General features: G+C 44.5%; 1 protein-coding gene across 50 annotated transcripts; it reads right to left on the bottom strand.

Moving 5' to 3' along the window:
* Nucleotides 1–832: 832 nt before the first annotated feature.
* On the bottom strand, nt 833–18,725 carry LETM2 (leucine zipper and EF-hand containing transmembrane protein 2). 50 transcript variants are annotated; one of them, XM_086380277.1, is made up of 11 exons: nt 18,119–18,716; nt 17,748–17,888; nt 16,821–16,901; nt 15,176–15,629; nt 14,459–14,602; nt 11,483–11,620; nt 10,879–11,079; nt 9,573–9,692; nt 5,854–5,967; nt 3,562–3,654; nt 833–1,117 (listed from the first exon to the last, which is right to left on the bottom strand). In XM_086380277.1, exons 3-11 carry the CDS (start codon nt 16,865–16,867, stop codon nt 977–979), a joined length of 1,452 nt encoding a protein of 483 aa, XP_086236403.1. In that variant the 5' UTR covers nt 16,868–16,901; nt 17,748–17,888; nt 18,119–18,716; the 3' UTR covers nt 833–976. The 50 variants fall into 50 exon arrangements, 49 of the variants coding, with proteins under 49 accessions (XP_086236403.1, XP_086236404.1, XP_086236419.1 ...); XM_086380278.1 differs by having other exon boundaries at nt 18,580–18,705; XM_086380293.1 differs by having other exon boundaries at nt 15,176–15,558; nt 17,705–17,888; nt 18,119–18,633.
* Between the last annotated feature and the right edge of the window lie 1,316 nt (nt 18,726–20,041).

Here is a 20,041-nt window from a genome sequence, read left to right as displayed (position 1 = left end):
GTGCCAAGCCACCAACACCTTTCTGTTGCAGAATTCTCAGGGTGTGAGATGGGCCAAGTCTGACATCACCACCGGGGTTGGGCTTTAGAAAATGCCTAAAATTATACTCGGTGAGATTATTAGCAGCTGGTGCAGCCACAGTAGATGCATTTGTGGGGAAGAGCAGAGAGCAGGGCAAGGAGACAGGCTTCCACTCAGCTGTTGGGAGGCAGGTGGATGGGGACCCAAGCACTGGGGCAAGTTCTAAGTTGCCACTTAACAGTATTTAGGGCCATTTACGCTACACTGCCTCCTAGACGTCTGTCCTGGCACATGGAAATAATGTTTGCTGCTGCTGCTGCTAAGTCGCTTCAGTCGTGTCCAACTCTATGCGACCCTAGAGACGGCAGCCCACCAGGCTCCCCCATCCCTGGGATTCTCCAGGCAAGAACACTGGAGTGGGTTGCCATTGCCTTCTCCAATGTGTGAAAATGAAGTCGCTCAGTCGTGTCCGACTCTTCCCGACCCCATGGACTACAGCCTACGAGGCTCCTCGGCCCAGGGGGTTTTCCAGGCAAGAGCACTAGAGTGGGTTGCCATTGTCTTCTCCGATAACGTTTGCAGCCTGCACCAACTAGAGGTTTAAGTGTCTCTTGTTCCTCCCAGAGGTCGGGGGTCAGTTAAGTGGGGTGTTTCAAGCTGACCATATCCATCTCTCCCCAACTGTTGTTCAGTGACCTATTGATAGCTTGAAGATCAGCCGTGTGGGAGTATTTACATCACTGCTTTGCAATGCTTCAAGTCAGGGCTCCCTCCCAACCATGCCCCAGAGTTGGCTATTAATTTTTTTTTTGAAACCACGCCACACAGCATGTGGGATCTTAGATCCCAACCAGGGATCGAACCCAAGCTCCCTGGAGTGGAAGCACAGAGTTCTAACCACCAGACCGGGTGTTAATCATTTACCAGAACACCACTAGCTCAGTCTCAGCAGTACTTACCAGTGAAGTGAGCTCTCTGAGGCACTATCAGAAGAAGGGAAAGAGAGGTGTATTGAGGGTCTCAGATGCCTATTTATGACGCAAACATGAGTGAAGTCCAGCTGAGGTCTGAGGTGGCCAAGGGCCCCTTTCCCACTCTGTTCACAGGGAAAGACAGAGTTGTAGAGCAACCCTACAGCACCCACGAGGCACCCAGCTGCAACAGGGTTGCATAAATGAACAAGCTAATCCCTTTCTCACATGCAAACTCTTGAAATATGAACTAATTAAAATAAACACTCATCATTTTAAAAATGGGAAAATTTACTGTGAATCACCTTCCAAGGCCAATGGCATAGAGTTCCTCAGCAGGACAGGACATGGTGAGGCTTGTCCCTTGGCGGAGGGGAGGTTTAGGGAAGGTTTTAAAGTGCATTTCCTTGCTGTCAAGTGCCGATAACATTCCTCTTTTAGATTACCCCAGACAGGTTGATTTGAGTTTTCCTTGGTTCCATGGATGCCCATCTAACTGCCTTCAATTCCACAGCAAGTACAGAAATCTAATTTCTGCAGCTGAAACACCTCTTCCTTTCTAAGTACTCCCCAAAGGAAGAAGGCTGGTGGTCAGCTGCATGGTGATCGATTTATTATTAAGGTTTTTCAGTGTGGACAACACTGAAGATAACCAACATAAATATCTGAACATAATATCTGTTCCTGGGTAGTATTGGGATTGTATCAGACTCTTAACAACCTGTGACTAACAGATAGTCTTGTTTGTGAAAGACAAACAGACCAGAAAAACACACACACCCAGCACAAACAAATGGTTCGGTCTTAAGCCCTTAATTATGTTTCCTAGCAAGATGGAGGCTAATGGAAGCCATATGTGCCGGAGGAGTGGCGGCCTCCCAGATCCTTGCAGCCTCTGCAGGCCCGAGGGGGGCTGCCAAGTCTCTGATTGCCAGTCTATTGAACTCCCCATCTTCTTCCCTAAGAAGCTTTTTCTTCTTTAGATCTGGGAAGACCTAACCAGGGACTTACATCCATCCCATCTCCAAAGGTACTTTGTTTCCAGGGCACTATTCCTACTGATGTGTGTGTGTGTGTGCTCAGTCTGAAAAAGTTGTACAGGCAGTGAGAGTGTGAGAGTGCCTGTGCAATGCTCGTGATGACTGGCTTTGAAATTTCCCTAGTTCCTACCCGGCTTACCGAGCTAGAGGAGACAAGAGGTATCTTAAGGCATCAGGCTGATTCCATTGCACAAAAAAGTTTCCTCTCTTAAAAGGACGTGAAGTTGCTAAAAAACAATATGGCAGATGGGCCTTACACAAAGTCCAGTGGGATGATCTAATGCTACAGAGAACATGGACTTTGCAATTAAATAGTTTTCCAAATGATCCGAACTTGGTCTTGCCACTGACGTCATCTGAACGGTTACAAGGCCTCAAAAGACTGCCCTGAGGACTAAATGATTGATCTTCTATCTCAAGGACGTTCTTTACGGATGCCACTGCTGAGGGCAGCAAGCCAGAGAGAGTAAGCTCCATCCTCCGTGAGTCCTTATGCTCCATTCGAACTAGCCTTGCTGTTCTGGGTTGTCTTTTCTGATTTTGCCTGGAGTATTGGGGTACAAAAACATAAGGACTTTAGGGACTGGTCACAATGAGAAAGAAGACATACAGACAAGGCCTTGGGTTAAACAATCCTGGTGCTCAGTGGCTCCCTCTTTGGTCCTGGAGAGCCAGCAGAGCCACTCCACAGCTCAACTCTCCTGTGACCCCCTACTGTTCACTGCCTCCTGCTTTCTGCTCTCACCCCCAAACAGGAAAAGTGGATAGATAAGTAATTTCTCGTTTACATGCACTTCTCCTAAGATTCTTAAATTGCTTTCCTGCTAGTATTTCCTGACATCTGAAGCCTGTGTGAAATACACAACATATGGGAACTATTTCCATCTGGCGCAACAGAAAATAAGAATCTGCCTATATTGTAATTAGCTTCTAGACTTAACATGTTTAGTTCTGAACCACGATTGCATTTGTTGATATATGTATTTGCTTTTAGATCACTGAATTTTTAAAAATATAGTGGTTATAAGGTGACTGAAGTTCAGCCTACAGCTTCCTGTTTGGAGGACACGGAGAGAGGGTGTGGTGTTTTGCAACTATTATAATTCTAGATTCTCACTGCCCCTAAAAGCAACTTGAGGAAAAGTTTCCTTTTATAGAAATTTACATCTTCTTTAGCAGAAGTGATGGATTCTTTAGGTAATGAAATAGACTTTGATGGTGTTGTGGGTGATGACATAACTGACGGCAGCTGTATCCATTCTTCATCCTTAAACATCAGAGCTGAGAGTCGGGTTACTGACGTAGGACACGAGGTGTACTGGAGCTACAGTCACAGTGCCGTGACTACCAGATCCTGGAAACAATTTCTGAATGTCTGCCATGGGACTCAACAGGCAAAATCTGGAACCTAAATGCATACAGCCAGATGCTGAACTTTCTTAGATCAAGCAGTACCCCAAAATAAGTCCTTATTAAAGGACCAATGAAATTAACTTCTTGTTATTTTCACGTAATCAAAAGTGTCTCACCTTAGTTTCCTTCAGTTGAGGTGCTAAACCGGCCGTGTTCTCTTTAGATTCAGGGGGAGTGGGTGATCCCAGGGGAATATCTGACTTTGGAGCCTAGGGAGAGAGAGATTTTATATAAATTAAGCTGTCTGCTCCTCCTGAAACTCAGAAGCACTTCTACTTTAGTACTTTTCTGCACAATTTGCTTTCCTGACTTCCTTTCTGGATGAAATAGGCAGTATATGTCCCTGAAATAGCAACTTAGTATTACCTTTTAACTTTTGAGCACTCTAGATACAAAAGTTGCAGTCTAATCAGATTCTGATATTTAAAATCCTTTGTTATTAACAAGCTACTTATTTGCCATTCTGATCCTGTCCTCACTCCCAAAACAAACAAACAAACACAAAAGTTGCCATTTCTCACTTAGGCATCAGTTTCTGCCAGCATTGACATAACTTAAGTTAAAACTGACATCTTTGGTGTCATTTTTGGTGGCTAGTAATAAATGATTTATTCAAATGAAAGGTGTTACTTAATAGAAGCTCCTGCAATACCTGAAGAGAGAGGGAGGGAGGGAGGGAGGGAGGGAGGGAGTGGTATTTTAGAAGAGCTAGCTAACCTGTCTTCAACAATTACATTAATTACATTTGAAAAGTAAATCTCTGCTCTTTGGAAGTAATTTCTTCATGTACTTTGGAGGGAAGAGGGCTACATATATCCAAAACTATAGTATATTCAGTTTCATGTCTCAGTTCTCTACTGAATCTACCATGCTGCTTGTCTTCATTTTGTACATATGAAGAACAGAAGTTTAAAAGCATGTATTAAAAACAACAACAACAACAATAAAATGCCTAGGAGCCTGTCTTTTTGTCCTTAATTCCCAGGTAGTTTTTCTTAATAGTACTTCTTTTTTACTTTTTTTTTTTGGGGGGGGGGGTGGCGCTGTGAGGCATGTGGGATCTTCATTCCCTGACCAGAGATAGAACACAGGCCCCTGCATTGAAGGCTGGAGCCTTAACCACTGGACCACCAAGGAAGTCCAATTTCCAGGTATTTCTTAACTATTCCAGAAAGCAACATCTGGATCAAGAGTTTATAACCCTCTAGATGGAGGACCCTGGTAGGCTGCAGTCCATGGGATCACTAACCGTCAGACATGACTGAGCAACTTCACTTTCCTGCATTGGAGAAGGAAATGGCAACCCACTCCAGTGTTCTTGCCTGGAGAATCCCAGGGACGGGGGAGCCTGGTGGGCTGCCGTCTCTGGGGTCGCACAGATTCGGACACAACTGACGCAACTTAGCAGTAGCAGAATCATTCTGAAACTAAAATTTAGCTCTGAGACGTTTCGCTACTCTAAGACTTCCTTGCTACTGAGAGCAGTCTAAGAATGACAAACAACTGGTCTGTCTCAAAGAAAGAGTAAGAACCCAGGAGCCTGGTAGAACATGCTCTACGCTCCAGACTTTATCTCCTAAGTCTCCCTAGAATGCTTCTGGACAAAGCCCAAATCCAGATCGGTTTCTGAAAATTTGGAAAAGGAAAGCAAGATGGTGTTTCCTGAAGTACATTTTTCATGTTGGACTTCATGTTTTCCTCAGCTTGCCCGAGGAGTTGATAGCATAACCAAGATTCCAAATGATTGGTCCTCATTCCAGAGTGCTTAGGTCCATCCACTCGGCCACAAGTGCAGCCTCTTCTCTCGTGGGCCCTCCTTTCTCACACATGCAGCTTCCGAGTCAGATGTGAAGCCACAAGGCAGGGAAGTGAGAGGCCCCTTCTGATGGACCCAGAGCAAGATGCTCTGGTGATTGGGCCAGCTCTTCAGAACACCAGGAGAACAACAGCTACTAGTTAAAGGCGATCACAAATGATTAAGGAAATGGGCTGAAAGGAGACAAAGGAATTTATTTTCTAGATTGGCCATTCACCACTTAAAAATTAATAGGAATCTGGATAAATGAGACAGACAGGAAAGAACAGGAGCCATTCAGTCTCAAAGAAGAAAGAATGGTGAGGAGGAGAAAAAAAAAAACCTCTAAGAAGACTAGATAATTAGAAAGAATAAAGCCAGACTCCTAATAAGAAATCAAATAAAACTCCTAAACACAGCAAACAGCTCTAAAGCTAGAGGTTGTTTGAGTGATTTTCATTTTTTAAAGGAATTTTTAAAAGATCTTAAAGCCAGTGGGGCCAAATTCCAAAAGATAAGCCAAAAAAAGAGGCCTACTCTGACTAGAAGAGGAAACGGGTTTGCGGAGCGACCCCAGTCGTGAGGTCTGGGTTCCCACAGAGCCAGGACTCACCTCCCCACTGAGTGGTATCTCAATCGGCTTTGGCTTCACGTCTATTAGGTAGAAGGTCCGGGACAGGAGCAAAAGAGAAGGTGGGACATTCTCCTTCAGGTGGAGGTCCTGCCACTGGAGAATAGAAGAGGGATGAAACATGACAATCACAGACCGTTAGAGTTGGACGTGACACCCCCCCCCCCCCCGCCCCGCCGCTCCCTGCATCTCCTCCTCTCTGGTCTCACAGCCCCCCAGGCATATGCTGAGTACTAAGAGCAAGGACAGGGGCATGTCTCCTGGCTGCTGCATCCCTGCTTGGGCCCTACAGCCCCTCACAGTCAGAGCTGCTGCTGCTGCTAAGTCACATCAGTCGTGTCCAACTCTGTGAGACCCCAGAGACGGCAGCCCACCAGGCTCCCCCGTCCCTGGGATTCTCCAGGCAAGAACACTGGAGTGGATTGCCATTTCCTTCTCCAATGCATGAAAGTGAAAAGTGAAAGTGAAGTCGCTCAGTTGTGTCCGACTCTTAGCGACCCTACGGACTGCAGCCTACCAGGCTCCTCCATCCATGGGATTTTCCAGGCCAGAATACTGGAGTGGGGTGCCATTGCTTTCTCCTCACAGTCAGAGAGGGAGGTTCAATTAACCTCTCACACCAACTGTGGATCAAAGGAGGTAAGTATCTTCAGTATAAAGTAGATAAATGTAAAAGATTACATCAACCTCATTCATAACTAAAGAAATTAACATTAGAATGAGATGTAATTTTTCAAGCTCCAAATTGGCCAAATTTTGGATAGGGGTGTGTGTGGGTGTGTGTGTTAGTCACTCAGTCATGTGAGTCTTTCTGACCCCATGGACTATCGCCCACCAGCTCTTCTGTCCATGGAGTTCTCCAGGCAAGAATAATGGAGTGGGTTGCCATTCTCTCCTCCAGGGGATCTTCCCCACCCAGGATTGAACCTGGGTCTCTTGCACTGGAGGCAGATTCTTTACCTACTGAACCACCAGGGAAGACCACAGATAGATAGATAGACAGATAGATAGATGCACACAAGACAAAATTCAAAAGGTAAATTACCCTATTCTCTAGCTACCCTATTTCCCTCCCTGGAAGCAACCACTGGTACAGTGGTTTGTATCAGTTCCTGATACAATCTTACAGCAATATCCTATGCGTATACAAATATACATTTAGGGACTTCCCAGCACTAGTGTTTCTACTACAGGGGGCGTGGGTTCGATCCCTGGTCGGGGGAACTGGGATCCCACATCCCTGCGGCATGGCCCGAACAAAACAAAACCTTAGTGGTGGCCACAACACTTGAGCCAATAAAATATTAACAACAAAACCAAATATACATTTATATGTTTATCTTTACACTAAGGGTGACACATACACACTTTTGTCCCTTGCTTTCTTTCACTGAAGTATCTTGGAAATTGATTTGTACCAGTAGATGTAGAGCTGCCTTCTTTTTATTTCTTTATTTTTTGGCCACACCATCCAGTGTGCTGGATACAGAATCCTAGTTCCCCAACCAAGGATCAAACCCACACCCCCTTCAATGGAAGCACAGAGTCTTAACCACTGGACCGCTAGGGAGGTCCCAGAGCTGCCTTCTTTTAAATGTCTGTAAAGGATTCCATTGATGGAAATGCCATAATTTATTTGATTATTGTACTAATTAACTTTAGGCTGTTTTCAGTCTTTTGCTATCATAAATGGTGCTGCAATGGATAATCTTCTAGGTATGTCATTTTGCACATGTGCAAGAATATAGGATAAATTCCTAGAACTGAAATTTCTAGGTCCAAGTAAATGCATTTTTAAATCTGGAAAGCTGTTGCCAAATCTCCATGCAGGATTTTACCAGCACTCCATGAGTGCCCTTCTGTCCTTACACCCTCCCCAATAGCATGTCACCCACCTCTGACCTTTCCCAAGGTAACAAGTGCATGTGGAATCTCATAGTTTTAACTTTTTTTTTTTTTAAGTTAAGACATTTTGTAAGTTTATCATTTTTAGCTTTTCCTTTCTATGACATGTCAGCCATATCCTACCACAGGATTTTGGGAACAGTAATCCATAGCAATCCATGAAGATTATATGGTTGGCTTAGTTTTCTTGCTCCCTTGAAGGGGGATTGTAAAATAACACATCCCTCCAACAAAACAATTTGACAGGATGAAGTGACTAAATACCCTACATGCAGGAAATAAATGATGTTTAAGTACCCCCTAGAACATGCTCCCCTTCCAGTCAGAGCAGGTCCAACATGGAAGAGGAAATCACTCCCTGATGTGGTTCAAAGCCACAACAGTGGTTCCTAGCCCTAAATAATTTGTGCACACTTTTTTTTCAGCTGTGCCAGACCTTAGTTGCAGTATGCCAGATCGATAGTTGCATAACTGAGGCATGGCGGCCTTATCTGCGGCACGCGTGATCTTTAGCTGAGGCAGGCAGGCTCTCTAGTTGCGGCATGTGGGATCTAGTTCCCTGACCAGGGATCGAACCTGGGCCCCCTGCACTGGGAGTGTGGAGCCGTAACCGCTGGACCACCAAGGAAGGCCTTCCACAGCACCTTTTACAGTAAGGGAATGAGGACTGTAATAGGAGTTATTACTTTGTTTTAAAGCAGTTAAAACAGTTTAAACGCTCCATTAAAATCCACTGTTTGGGAGAGAGTATGTTATCAGAGGGGAATCTGCTGCAAAGCTAACACTTGACCCTGGTTTGGGGTATGAATTGGGAAAGCAGCCCCAAAAGGTGTAGGCCTTCAGGGGGATTCACCCGGATGACAGGCCCTGTGTCACAGCTTCAGCTCGGGGCCCTCATGATACCCGGAGGAGGAGGCACATTGGAGGGTGGTCCCAAGACTTCTGTTCCTTGTGTACCTATGCCTTCTCCCAGTTACTCAATTAAACGTTAAACTCCGTGCTGCCATGAAGGGATTCTGCAGATGTAATTCCAAGTCTAAAGTCAGCTGACCTTAAAATATGAAGATTACCCAGGTAGGTCTTGCCTAATCACATGAGGCCTTAAATACGGAGCTAGAGGTTGGGTGAGAAGTTCACTGTAGATGGAGAGGCCGGAGGGGCTGAGAGTGGCCTGGGGCTGGGAGCCAGTGAGGAAACAGGGCCTGCACTCCCACAGCTGTGAGGAGTTGAATTCAGCCAACAAACTGCATGAGCTTGGACATGGAATCTCCCCCATGGCCTCCAGAAAGGAAAACAGCCTGTACTTCTGACCTGCAGGACCCAGAGCTGATCAGCGGGTGTTACTTTGAGTGGCTAAGTTTGTGGTGGTGTGTTAGCAGCCACAGACAACTATTCAACAGAGTACCGTGTTGCAGTCAAAGCCAGCTTCTTCAGTGGCCCATGGCTCTGCCAAAGAAGGCCAATTAGGTAAGATGGGAAGGCAGAAATTTAAAAACAAGGCCTGAAAATGGGGAGGGGGGGCTTCCCAGATGGCTCTAGTGATAACAAACCCTGCCTGCCAATGAAGGAGACATAAGAGACATGGGTTCAATCCCTGGGTCAGAAAGGTCCCCTGGAGGAGCGCACGGCAACCCATTCCAGTATGCTTGCCTGGAGAATTCCATGGACACAGGAGCCTGGAGGGCTACAGTCCATAGGGTTGCAAAAAGTCAGACATGACTGAAGCAACTCAGCAGACACACAAATGGGACGGGAGAGAGTTCCAGGGAACAGGGCCCAGGAAAGCAACCACTTGCCTCTGTGAGCTGCTGTCTCAGCTGCCCCTCAGTGAGACCCAGTGACAGCATCCCTCTGGCCCTGCAGGCAGCTTGGAGCTCCGACACACTCAGAGCATTCACCCCTTCCTTGGCAATTACCTGGGGGAAAAGAAAAAAAACAAACAAACAGAAGGAATGGCATCAGGTCCTTTGGTTCCAGTTTTGCCTAATCCTTCAATTCCTACAAGTCAGGCGAAAGGCAGAATCAGCTAGCTTTCCCACTCTGTCCCCTGCGCTGACTGCCACAAAGGCCAGGCGCTCAGTAAAGCCAGGTGACCTCAGGAGGTGCAGTGGTGGAGGTGAAGGGAATCCTGCCAACAGGTGTGAATAATATCAGAAATTTATAGAATTCCACCGCCTGACCCCAAGGTGTTTCTCCCTCTTGATTGCCTTGCGCCTGGTTGTGACAGCTCCACTCCACTTCCCTTGAGTGGCGACTTTAAGACTCATTAGAAAAGCATTCCATTTGAAACGCTTTCAATGTACCATTTGTTGCACATCCCAGCAATATTCCTCCCCCACCCCCCAACCCCGTAAGAACAGCCCCAACTCCCTGGGCCTCAAAACTCCTTCAATAAATAACACAGTTTCTACTTGGTAAGACCCCAAACTATGGGACTTCTGGGACCAGTATTGTTTATTCCACAGTTTTGAAAGCAACCACTGAAATCTAAATGGGGCCAATGGGATCCTGCCTTCTCAGTTCTGGGAATCCTGCTCCCTCAGGCAGAATGCTTTTAAAGCAGCTAATTCAGATTCAAGAAACATTCTTTCCACTTTGTTAGGACACTAACCAGTAGTTACAGTCCAAATGGTGCCCTTACTCCTGAAGATGTTGGGGTCCTTCCTTCCCTCCTTGGTGGTCCTTGGCCACCCCTTCTTGCCAGGGCGGCTCACCAAGATCCAAGGGAAGGAAGCACAGGGCAAGTGTGGGGGGCGGCAGGGGAGGGGTGGGCATTGAGCACTGTCCTTGGCAGTGAGATCTGCTGTTCCCCGGGATCTACTAAGCTGCTGTTCCTTCCCCATGGGTCCTAACTGGTTTTGATTAGCCCCAGCTAAGACATCCAAGCTACTCACTGCTTACAAGACCTTCTCAAGAGCCCAACAGGCAACTTCGAAAGTGAGTCATCAAGGTTCAGGTTATCAGCGGTTGCTCAGACCACTCATTCTGCCAGAACCAGCCTCCAGGCAGACCGAACAGAAGGCACTGCACTTTGTCACAGAGCCACCCTAAGACAGTTCCCAAGGCCAGGCTAATTCCCTCCAGCTGTAGTTCAGCTCTTACCTCATCATCTGCTTTTATAGACTTCAGCCTCATCAGTAGCTGGAAGCGAAGCAGATTGTTGGTTCCAAAGGACTGCAGTTCCAGCAGTTTGCAAAGGGCCACCAGCTGAGGTCGGTCGAGGTGCTCCAGGGTCAATTGATCCTCAAAGAGTTTGGAAAATTGAACTATCTCCTTGGTGCTGGGCTTGTGGCCTGTCTGGACCTAGGCAGTGGGACAAAGGGACTAATAAAAACCTGCTTCCTGCTTAAAGAATCTTCCCTGTAGACCACGTGAAAGATGCCAACGCATTTATGGATTCTATCTTATGTCTGGAAGTGGGCCCTGAGTTACAAAGAGGAGTTAAAAAAAAATCTGTCAGAAGTCAGCCTAAATCAACTGAACATCAGGAGACGTTCAAAAGTTTGAGTTTCATTGTACTGTTTTTCTAAGTAGTTTTTAACATCTTCAAAGCATTGATGGCTTTAAGATAGGTTTTCTGCAAACTCCCATAAATTTTTGAAATACTGTATCTCTAACTGAGATATTTGCAAATTCAGAGATGAGGAACAATCTGGAAGCTCCGTGATGACATGGAGTTGTCTGGTTTTATATAAAAGACTGACACCTGTTTGACATAGGAGGAGAACTGGGTTGAGGCGTCCCCCAGCTGGGCCCTGTTCCTCTTTGCCATTTCTGTAATCGTTTCTTGAAGGAATTTCGCTAGTTCCAACTTTGCAGCCATTTTCTTTCTCTGTTTTTCTTCCTTCATGATGGAAGAGGAAAAAGTTAGAATTAATCCTTCATGATTACAACTTGATAAAGATGAGAGAAACATAACTGTGGCGTTGTTGCTTGTCATCTCTACTTCATGAATGAATATTCTTGTTAAACCTAATTGAAGGAGTTTTGTGAAAACCAGAGAAAATTAAAAAGTAGCCTCGATTTACAACTTTTCTCCTTAATCTTACCTTTCTCACTAATGCAATCATCATAAATATTGGATGGGTTCAAAATAGTTCCCTCAGTGGAAGACTTTGTCACTCTTTAGAATAAAATACACACTATCTCTTAACCTGGTGCAAACCATCTAGGTCATTGGTCAAGCTGACCCCTGGTCTGAGTGACCCCAGATTTTCCTTGCCCACAAACCAAACTAGGAAATTAAGCTAATGAAGCTTACAGGTTAAGAAGAAAACAAACACAATTAATTACAAGATAATAAAGTGCTATAACACATATAAACAAAGCACTACGTAGAAGGGAATTAAATGCATACTCTTAAGACATATGTTAACCACTAATTCTAAATTCTAGTTCACTATCAGAGATATAATGTGGTAGTATTTTCAAAATAACCATGATCAGGGTACATACAGAGGAACAGGAATAAATGTGTTTTATATACATACATCAGATCAGACCAGATCAGTCGCTCAGTCATGTCCGACTCTTTGCGACCCCATGAATCGCAGCACGCCAGGCCTCCCTGTCCATCACCAACTCCTGGAGTTCACTGAGATGTCCATCGAGTCAGTGATGCTATCCAGCCATCTCATCCTCTGTCATCCCCTTCTCCTCCTTCCCCCAATCCCTCCCAGCATCAGAGTCTTTTGCAATGAGTCAACTCTTCGCATGAGGTGGCCAAAGTACTGGAGTTTCAGCTTTAGCATCATTCCTTCCAAAGAAATCCCCCCCATTAAGTTGCCCAAGAGATTCTAATGACAAGCAAATCATAGCAATCATTGTTTTTCTTTTTTTATTTTTTAGAAATACCTTAGAAGAATCAGCCCCCTAGAATCACACAATGGCAATACAATAATTAAAACTCACGCAACCATCGGTTTCATTCATCTATTTATTGAACATTCACCATGTGCTAGGTGCTAGGGTAAAATGGGCAACAACAGGTAAGAATTCCTGCTCTCTGGAAACTTCTAGTCTAATGGGAGAGACAAACATTGTCAATAATAAACCAACAATTCCACTGCTGCTGCTGCTAAGTTGCTTCAGTTGTGCCCAACTCTGTGCGACCCCATAAATGGCGGCCCACCAGGTCCCTCCATCCATGGGATTCCCCAGGCAATAATACTGGAGTGGGTTGCCATTTCCTTCTCCAGGTAGTTCCACAAATTAATGTAAAAGTATATCAGGCAATGAAAGAGAAGTGCATGGTGCTGGGACCTTGTGTAAGCAGAAAGCTAGGTACTCATCTTCATTCTCTTGCTCTCTCCCTCTGTTCATGGAACAAAGCAAAGGAGAAAGTATTTTCTAATACTGTGGCCATGATATGTATGTGCATATGTTTAGGAAACAAGCAATGTTGAGGAAAGAGGAATACTTAGACAAACCACTACCTCATCCCCCACCTCTTTCTGCATTCACTAACAAGTTCCTTGGGGACTTCCCCGGCAGGTCAGTGGTTAAGACACTGCACTTCCACTGCAGAGGGTAAAGGTTCAATCCCTGGTCAGGGAATTAAGATCTATCATGCCACATGGTGCAGCCAAAAACAAAACAAAACAAAAAACCCAATCCCATGGTATTAATCCTAGACCCTGACTACTTTAAATGTAAGTAAACTAATTTAAACCACTGCCAGGCAGTTAAATATTGCAATTTGATTCTACCCTTTAAATCTGTCTTAAACCTATCTTCAAAGTTTTACTCCTGATGAAACTTATAATTCAGGTTTTGTCCTCCCTCTCTCTCTCTCATGCTACTGTAATAACATTCCAGCTGATTCTCATTTGGCTCTGTCCTCTTTAATCCTTCCTGCCAGCAAATTGTTTTCCTAAAATATAGCTCTAATCATGATTGATTAGGTGATTTAGATTGATCTAATATATAGACCACTTTTTTTTTTCCTCATCCTCTGCTTTGCATTCACCTTCTATCAATCAACATAGTCAAAGTCTAAATTCCTGAGGGTGGTGGATACTTTCCAACCTGACTCCAGCACAGTATGTGAGTCTCATCTTCTCCCATGGATCCCCTGGTGCTCCCTGCTCCAACTACAGAGGACCAGTTGGTGGTCTCTGATTATGTCATACACTTTTATATTGTTAAAGCATCTTAAACGCTAGTCCTTCTATCCAGAATGCCTTTCAAACAGTGTTGTAAAATTCTACTATTCTGTCATTTCCATGGTCACTGAGGCAGGGAGACATGTCTCAGTCTGATTTAAAAGTTGCCTTCTTTGTTCTCTCATGGGGCGGAGTCCATGCCTTCATCCGTCTGTCTGGCAGAGTGGCCAAGATGGAGAGAATGAAGGCGCTGCCTTGGTTGGCCAGCCCTTCACCTTCATAGTGGCCATCAAAGGAGGAGGAGGACACCCTCCACTCGGGAGCTACTCATAAGCACACAAGGGTCTGTTTGAGTAAATCATGCCTGCTGGTCATCTAGTCACAGTTAATTTTTGTGTGGCCAAAAAATAAATTGAAAAAAATAATTTAAAAAAATTTATAGGGCAAATAGGAGCAGGGGTCAGGAGGTAGCTGGACATCCTCTCTACTTTCTGCTCAATTTTTCTGTAAACCTAAAAACTGCTCTTAAAAAGATAAAACTCTATTAATTCTTTTAAAATCTTTCAAAATCCTCATACCTTTTTGGATTCACTTTCAAAAGTTGATGGCAACATCTCTGGGAAAAGTTTCAGAAACACTGGCAGTAAGAATTCCATGAAGGGGACGATGATGAACACCATGAACGGAACCAGGCGGAAGAAATCAGCACAGGTTCTCAGCAGCTAAAGAATTAAAGGCATATGCAAATATCCATTATTCCTGGCCATGCCAAAAACAAAAGTCTGCCTCAATTCTGAAAGCATTAAAAACCCAAGGCAGCTATTTATAAAATGGAAAGGCCGGATTTTCCTCTGTACCTTAGCTCAGAAGTAATGTTTATGGGATATCTTCAAGGAAATCTATGACAATCAAAACATATTATTGGCATCTCTGAGCTTTCATCTAAGTCAGTACTTTAATAACATGGTATCTGTTACAATTGGTTTTTCAAATGCATATACTTAATACATTAACAGCAGTTTCTACTCCAGATGCACAGATCAAACTTGAAGCCTCTCAACTCCTTGGAGAAATTAGAAAACACAATTATAACCATTCCATGGGCAACTATACACATATTTTAAGAGCTCATCTACAGGTATACAGCAAGTTGGTTGCAGATAAGTCAGAAACTCTGGTTCTCACCGTGAATTACTACTCCTACTCTGGGATTTTTTCAGAGGAATTTAAAAGTTGGTTCATCAACAGTTGGTTTCAATTTTACATTTTCTTTCTCAAATATGACTCTTGCCTACCCTTCTTCTCTCTCGTCTGGTCAGCACCTGTCCATGCAACAGCCTCCAAACCATCCTGGCAGCAACTTTGGTGTCAATCCAAAGCAAATAGAATCCATTGTAATAATATTTCAGTTCATCCATAATTATTTGTCTATAAGATCGCTTTCCTTCCTTAATCTTCATGCCCGCTTCTTTCGTGGGCTGAGGGCTTGGCACCTGAGGCTTCTTTGCTGTTTGCTCCTGCTGATGTTTATTGGGGACCTCCTGCAACCAGCAAGTTGAAGTGTGCAGCTCTTGGAAGATTCTGGCTCGTAAATGAAGTACTTTATTGCCTGACTGACTTGGATGGGAGTACTTTTTGCTTCCATAGTTCTTCATATAGGTTTTGTTTAAATGGGAATCTGGCAAGTGAAGAAATGCAAATGATGGGGAGTAAGAAGAGCTGATAGGCTGGACAAAATGGCTAGGGAATCTGGAATAAAGACCAACAGCCTCTAAGTCAAGCACATACTATTACAGAATGAAAGAGTAAAGAAATATTTTATCTGGTAAAAATAAAACAATCGTTTTTAATCCTGCATTTTTCAAAGCTGATCATGTTCCTGAATGAATGACATACAACTTTTTAGCCCAAACGAATAACAGTATGTTTTGTGGGTGAATGATACACTCTGTGAGATATATTAATAAGTTAATTCCTAAGGATAACTGTTGTGTTACAAGCTAGAAACTCTGTGACTATTAATTTAAAAAGCAAACACTTTTCCATCGGGGCTATGTGTGACAGTTTTGTCTCTATTGTCATTAAGCAGGTTGTACACTTGTTTTCAGCTACTCTACTGATGATAGAAATATTGTTTGAATGAAACACTTCATGGTCCCTGTGGGGATTAACCAATCACATAATACTGCTTTGTCTATGCAGTGCCCAGGGACTCCTTCAAATAAGAAGGACTTACAGCTGAAATGTTATTCATCTAAGACTCCTAAGGAATGTTGGGAATAAGAATTAGAATTAGGCTCCCCAGCCAGGGATCTCTACATTCCAGTTTTGCAACAATTCACAATCTTCAGCTAAACTGACACATCAGATTGTTTGAAAATAAAAATAAGACCCAGTTAGGTAAAAGAAAGTTTCTGGCAAAGAGATTTCTTTTTGCAAAGAGATGGCTTTTTCCATTCCTTCAGACTATTTTTGCCAAGATACAGCACTTTTTGAATGGCCAAAAGGGAAAATGTACAATGTATTTGGCACACAGTAAGTTCTCAGTTAATATTCTTTGGAATAAGTAAGTGATAACAGACCGTACTGCAGCAAGTATAAGCCCTAGGATTGGCTTGCTTGCCAGCCATTTTACTCCTTTTTACATCTAAGGGCTGCATGTAACATTCATCAGTTACGGTGGTGTCACTGTAAAGCCATTACATTTTCTATCTTACCTGTTCCACACTTTTACAAATTATTCAGCTTGAGTTCTAAAGCATATAGAAAATCTAGGATAAGTTTAAATACATTAAAATGCCTGCTTCCTAAAAGCCAACACAATTAAAACCAAGAAAGCTTTAATTGTGTACTGAGTCTATCCTTTTACATGTATCTTTTCCATCTAGAAAAATAAGGTTCATATAAATAGTGGAGGGAGGAGGGAATCCCAAGGCTTACCTTGTCCGGGCAATAGCTAAGACTGTTTTATAACTGTAGAAGGCCATATTTATATTTCTTTCAATGAGTCAACATAGGGACCTGGGCAGAAGGAGTAAGTAAACAATTCAGTACCTTAAAAACATACCAGTTATTCAGATACTAGGATTTAAGTGTTATAAACTACTTCAAGGGTAGAAAATTTGCATATTCTATTCAAAGTGTAAAATCTCCCTCAAGTTCATTTCCAATTTCATTCTTCATTTCCACCAATCAGGAGTAATATTTTCTTAGCCCTGCATTTGAGAATGGTACTTTTAGATCCCCACACATAGAAATGATCTCTAATACAATGATGTTCATATTATGTTATGGTCTTCAAAGATATTTTGATTTCTGGTAAATAGTACTTAGTAATTTACTTGAATGGTTGCCAAGTGTCTAAGAAACTGATCGAGACACACTTATTTGTAGCCTAAAATTACAAGTAGACAGTAAATTTTCTTCTGCATTTGTTTTCAATTATCTTTACTCCTTACTTGGCCAAGCTGCTGCCAAACCTTTAAAGACTGAAAATACTCATCAGTGAAAATATGCAAGATACCTACTAATAATTCAAAAGGGGAGGAAGCCTGGTTTCCTATGCTAACGATTCTCCAAAGAGCCCAAGTGAAAGTCGCTCAGTCGTGTCTCTTTGTCGTGTCTTTATACAGTCAATGGAATTCTCCAGGCCAGAATACTGGAGTGGGTAGCCTTTCCCTTTTCCAGGGGATATTCCCAACCCAGGGAACGAACCCAGGTCTCCCGCCTTGCCGGTGGATTTCTTACCAGCTGAGCCACAAGGGAAACCCAAACTCAGCTTTAAACCTTTAAATAAGCTTTGCCAAAAATTTTGACCATCCTACCAGCGCTTTTCAGCCAAAGGCAGCAAGGGAATTAGTTTCTCACACTGTCAACTGTTTTCCTGCAGCTGGGAAAGGAGTTCCAGTCCCTCCTGGTCAGAAATCTCAACCATAGAGCTGACGTCTTGAACAAGAATTCAAATGATACTCCAGAACATCTGAACCCAGACCAAGGGCATGTCGTCTCCTGTTGGAAGGGGACAGTTACTCTGCTCTGAGCAACCACTTCCCAGGAGGGCGGGGCCGAGGCCGAGGCGGGGCGGGACCGAGGCGGGGCAGGGCCGAGGCGGGGTGGGGCGGAGTCGGGCCCGGGGTGGGGCGGGGCCGAGGCGGGGAGGGGCGGGGCCGTCGGCAAGCCCCGCCTGCGCTTCCGCACAGCGCCTCCGGCTCACCCGGGCCCCAGGCTCCCTGGGTTACCTTTGCCTCTGATTCTCGGCGACACTGGGGCAAAAGGCGCCTTCGGCTTCCCCAGAAGACGGCTTTTGTGCGCCTTGTGCGTTGATGGGCTGTGTTTGCTGTGGTAGGGCCGGGGGGGGTCTTTGTTTTTTTGGAAAGGGGATGATGCGGGCAGTGGGACCACGAGCTTTGGCGGTCCGAGTTTATGGAAGGAAGGCGAGGAGCATCGGGGCGCAGGGGGCGGAAAAGAAATGAGGAAATGAAGCGCAGGAGCGGGGTTGGAGGCTGAGCTCAAAAGTTGGGGCGCGGGTAGGGGACCGAGGTCAGGGGCTGAGGAGAGAGCGGGGTGGGGCCGGGAAGATGTGGGGAAATCTGGGCACCGATGGGAGGAGCAGGATACGGAGAGGAGCGGGCTCCGGAGGAAAACAGGCGGGCGCGGTCCACCGAGTAACAGCCTGAGGACTTGGCCCGCCCGCCCCTACCTCCTCCGGCCGGCTCCCGGAACGGTTGCCTCAGTCCTCCAATGCCTTCCCAATGCCCCTCCTCCCCAGGCTCCCCCAGCTAGAAGGGCCAGAAGCCAAGTCTCTATGGCTCCACCTCTTTCCTCTGCCATCACGTCACTGTGAGTGACGACACCACCCGCCAATCAGCTCGCAGATTCTGGGGCGCGAGGGCGTCCTTCGCGGTGGCAGCCCAGGAGGCAGAGAAGTCCGGTTCCCACCGGCGAAACGACTCGTCTACCAGGTTTAGTTTAAGGAGTTGTCTGTGATGGGAGGCTCAGCCCTGCCTGTCCCTCTTCTGTAGGCTGTGGATTCACATCCCTCCCCCACCCCCAAAACCCTTTCTTGAAGACTAGATGGAAGAAGCTCTTACTCTACCAGTAGCATAATATGCCTGATAGTCGCCATGGTAACCATCTGGGAGTCAGCAATTACATCACTTTGATGTATCCCCCTTCACCTTCCAACTCCGCAACTGCGGGCGGGGAAAATAGCAGGGAGAGGGCATGGCAGAAAGGGCCGGAATGGTGAGGAAAACATTCCTCTCCTATCTCTAGGGTCAAAAACTGGAATATTGTGAAATCTGCATATGGAAATATGAATTCCACTAAAGAAAACTGCTTTATTTATGTTATCTCGACAGACATTGTTTATGTTCAATAGTGTAGAAATCTCAGTATTTAAAATGTATATTATAGTAGTCGTGCGGTGACACTGCAGGTTTGGGGGCACTTCAGTTCCCAGGTTGGGGAACTGAGTCATTTTCGGAACGTGAAAGATGTAAAAATGTTTTCGCTCCCCAGTTACCTCTACCCATCCATTTTATCTTACTCTAGAAGGAAAACAATTTTGGTGGGTCACCTTTGACTAACACCAGACAGGAAGGAATCGCTTTCACACGAAGGCTTCTCTTAACATGTGAATGACCACAAACTTTACTCATCTGGGCTGCGCATTTGAAGAATAAAAGCTGACGGGTATAAAATTTCATTCTTAAAAAAAAATGAAGGCAGCTTTTAATCCACAAAGCTTTTTTTTTTAAACTAATAACCAAATAGATGAACTGTGTTAAATGGGCAAAACTTCTCGGTGTGGCCACTAGAGGGCCCATTGTGCATGTCTGATAGCCAACTTTCCACATAAAGGCTTCCCTTCATGTTCTGTGTTTTCTACAATTAAAATCTATAAAGCTTTGGTTTCTGTACCTTTCCTTCCCTGAAAATTCCCAATGGTAAATTTTGAACTCTAAAAGGCTAGGTAGGTATACTTTTCACATTAATTTCATAAATTAATCACTGCATTATCATGCACACGTACTTTTCTGGAAAAGATCATAAAAGATGCAAAAATATTCCTCTCAGTTCCCTGGGAGACATTTTATACCGGGAAATTATTCTTATTCATGCATTGTATTCATTTACAACCAGGCACAGTGAAAATCATT

Source organism: Bos grunniens, chromosome 27 (genome assembly GCF_055505025.1).
Source record: "Bos grunniens cultivar Pamir isolate PY7600 chromosome 27, Bosgru_T2T1.0, whole genome shotgun sequence".
Classification (NCBI taxonomy): domain Eukaryota; kingdom Metazoa; phylum Chordata; class Mammalia; order Artiodactyla; family Bovidae; genus Bos; species Bos grunniens.
This window is presented reverse-complemented; position numbering and strand designations above follow the sequence as displayed.